The sequence below is a fragment of the Alosa alosa genome, chromosome 12, assembly GCF_017589495.1.
Source record: "Alosa alosa isolate M-15738 ecotype Scorff River chromosome 12, AALO_Geno_1.1, whole genome shotgun sequence".
In the NCBI taxonomy this organism is placed as follows: domain Eukaryota; kingdom Metazoa; phylum Chordata; class Actinopteri; order Clupeiformes; family Clupeidae; genus Alosa; species Alosa alosa.
The window spans coordinates 17224708-17227207 of NC_063200.1; the positions used below are offsets into that span (position 1 = coordinate 17224708).

The following is a 2500-nucleotide window of genomic DNA, read 5'->3' on the forward strand; positions in this document are numbered from 1 at the left end:
TTGGGAGTTCAGAGTTGGGGTTCAATTGCATCACAAAGTGTCAGTGGCCCACGTGTGTAAAGAGAAATCTACAGGTGTGTATAGGGTGACCAGATTGTGTCCTCTTTTTGGTTTGTGAAAAAGAGGACACAAGATAAAACACTTGTTTTAGAGAAAACTAATTTGTGAACAACAGAGAAACGTAATGCAAATTCACTGTAAACACGTTTGTGGCTCTCAAGAAGAACAAAATCCTAAATGATTTTTAGGTCTCAAAAAGAGGACATGTGGTCACCCTAGATGTGTGACTACTTCATTTATTGAGGGGAAAGTGCCCATATGGTAGACCACGGACAACAAGCCTGAACAACACGAGGGCTCACTGATGCTCTTAGAACTTTTCAAATTTCTATTCGGAATCCTCTGAGGATGGGAAAGAGTACACAAAACATTTGTAGAATTTTTTTTCTGTAACATTTTGACACTAAAAGCATTTCTGTGGTCGTGGAATTGGATAACCAACTGCGTAGACAACACTCTGATGGACTAACTGGCTTTCAGCTTCAGCTTTTCAGGCTCTCGTTCTTGGGTATGTGTGTGTGTTCATGGGTATGTGTGTGTGTGTTCCTGTGTGTCCATGGATATGTGTCTGTATTCATGGATATGTGTGTGTTCATGGATATGTGTGTGTGTCCATGGGTATTTGTGTGTGTTCTTGGCTATGTGTGTGTGTCCATGGGTATGTGTGTGTGTTCTTGGCTATGTGTGTGTGTGTTCATGGGTATGTGTGTGTGACCATGGGTATGTGTGTGTGACCATGGGTATGTGTGTGTGACCATGGGTATGTGTGTGTGTGCATGGCTATGTGTGTGTATTCATGGGTATGTGTGTGTGTTCATGGGTATGTGTGTGTCCATGGGTATGTGTGTGTGTCCATGGGTATGTGTGTGTCCATGGGTATGTGTGTGTCCATGGGTATGTGTGTGTTCATGGGTATGTGTGTGTTAATGGGTATGTGTGTGTTCATGGATATGTGTGTGTCCATGGCTGTGTGTGTGTTCATGGCTGTGTGTGTGTGTTCATGGGTACTGTATGTGTGTGTGTCCATGGGTATGTGTGTGTTCATGGGTGTGTGTGTGTGTTCATGGGTGTGTGTGTGTTCATGGCTGTGTGTGTGTGTCCATGGGTATGTGTGTGTGTGTTTATGGCCTGCTCTACTGCCTTATTAAGAGGCACCGAGAGTCCAATTGGGCCAGACTGGCTGCCTCCACGGTTATTAGCCGAGCCTAATACACATCATCAGCATTAGTGTAAATAATTTAGCTCCGGCTATGGAGGTGGCTTTCGAGGTTTAATGCACTGAATTATTAACGTGTGTTTTCTGAAGAGCGGCACAGAGAGCCCATTTGGACTGCACACGAGCTGCTAGGCTGCGTTACGACTCATTAAAAATGGATACAGCAAATCGGGCCTCAATCTCCTGCGCTGGCGTTTTTCCTGCTGCTCTAAGCTGCTTTCTGGGTCCTGATCAGGCGCTGAAATACAGCAGCTGATGGTGTGTAATGGTCTATGTGCTTGCAGTAAACCACCACTAGATGGCACTGAATTACAGTGGCTGATGTTGGGTGTAATGGCCTATGTGCTTGCGGTAAGCCACCACTAGGTGGTGGTGTGAATAAGTAAGACAAATTGGTGGATCATTTTAAGGACACAGTTGAACTGACACATAGTTTGTCAAGTTGGCTTTGCTTGAGGGAGTGCTTTTGTCTTTGCAGTTGGCATGTTTTATTTGATATGTCATGTTTGTCTATTTTGTGTAGATAAGCTAATACGAAACTCGTCTTTTTGTCTGTTTATTGGTCCACAGTTTTTCTATGGAGAAGATGGAAACAATCTGAAGTCTAATTGGCCTGTTTTGATGTTTCGCTTTAACACTACAGCAGTGTTAGTGTTCTCAATGTTTTGACTTTAATTTTCTCATCTCTCTTTTCTGCATCTCTTTCTTTCTCTTTCTTTGTTTTTCTTTGTCTTTCTCCTCTCATTCTGCCTCCTCCTGGCATTCTCTCAATCCTTACCTTTTCCTCTCTCTCTCCTTCTCTCCATATCTCTCTTCCTCTGTCTCTATCTCTCTCTCTCTCTCTCTCTCTCTCTCTCTCTCTCTCTCTCTCCCCCCTTCTCTCTCTGTCTCCCAGGTGTGTCAGAGTGTCCAGAGTCTGACCCAGTTACTCTACAGTCTGCAGGTGAGCTCATAGATGTCTTTGGACCAAGGGAGTATTAAGAGTGTGTGTGTGTGTGTGTGTGTGTGTGTGTGTGTGTGTGTGTGTGTGTGTGTGTGTGTGTGCGGGTGTGTGTGCGTGTGTGTGCGTGCATGCGAGTGTGTGTGTGTGTGTGTATGTAATTATAGTGCTCCTCCTCCTGTCACAGTCATAGGCTATGAGAGGTGCTGATGGATGGCCCAGATCATTACTCAGCCTCTGTGTGTGTGCGTGTGTGTTCATGCACACGTGTGCTTGCGTGTGGG

At 44.8% G+C, this 2500-nt stretch overlaps 1 protein-coding gene across 4 annotated transcripts in view; it reads left to right on the forward strand.

The window, feature by feature from the left end:
• arhgef28a (Rho guanine nucleotide exchange factor (GEF) 28a) overlaps nt 1-2500 on the forward strand; it is a 47816-nt gene that overhangs the window by 35021 nt on the left and 10295 nt on the right. For all 4 annotated transcript variants that reach the window (XM_048258965.1, XM_048258964.1, XM_048258966.1 and 1 more), the window contains one exon: nt 2172-2219. In XM_048258965.1, coding sequence (XP_048114922.1) covers nt 2172-2219 — 48 coding nt within the window. The remainder of the gene's footprint in view (nt 1-2171; nt 2220-2500) is intronic.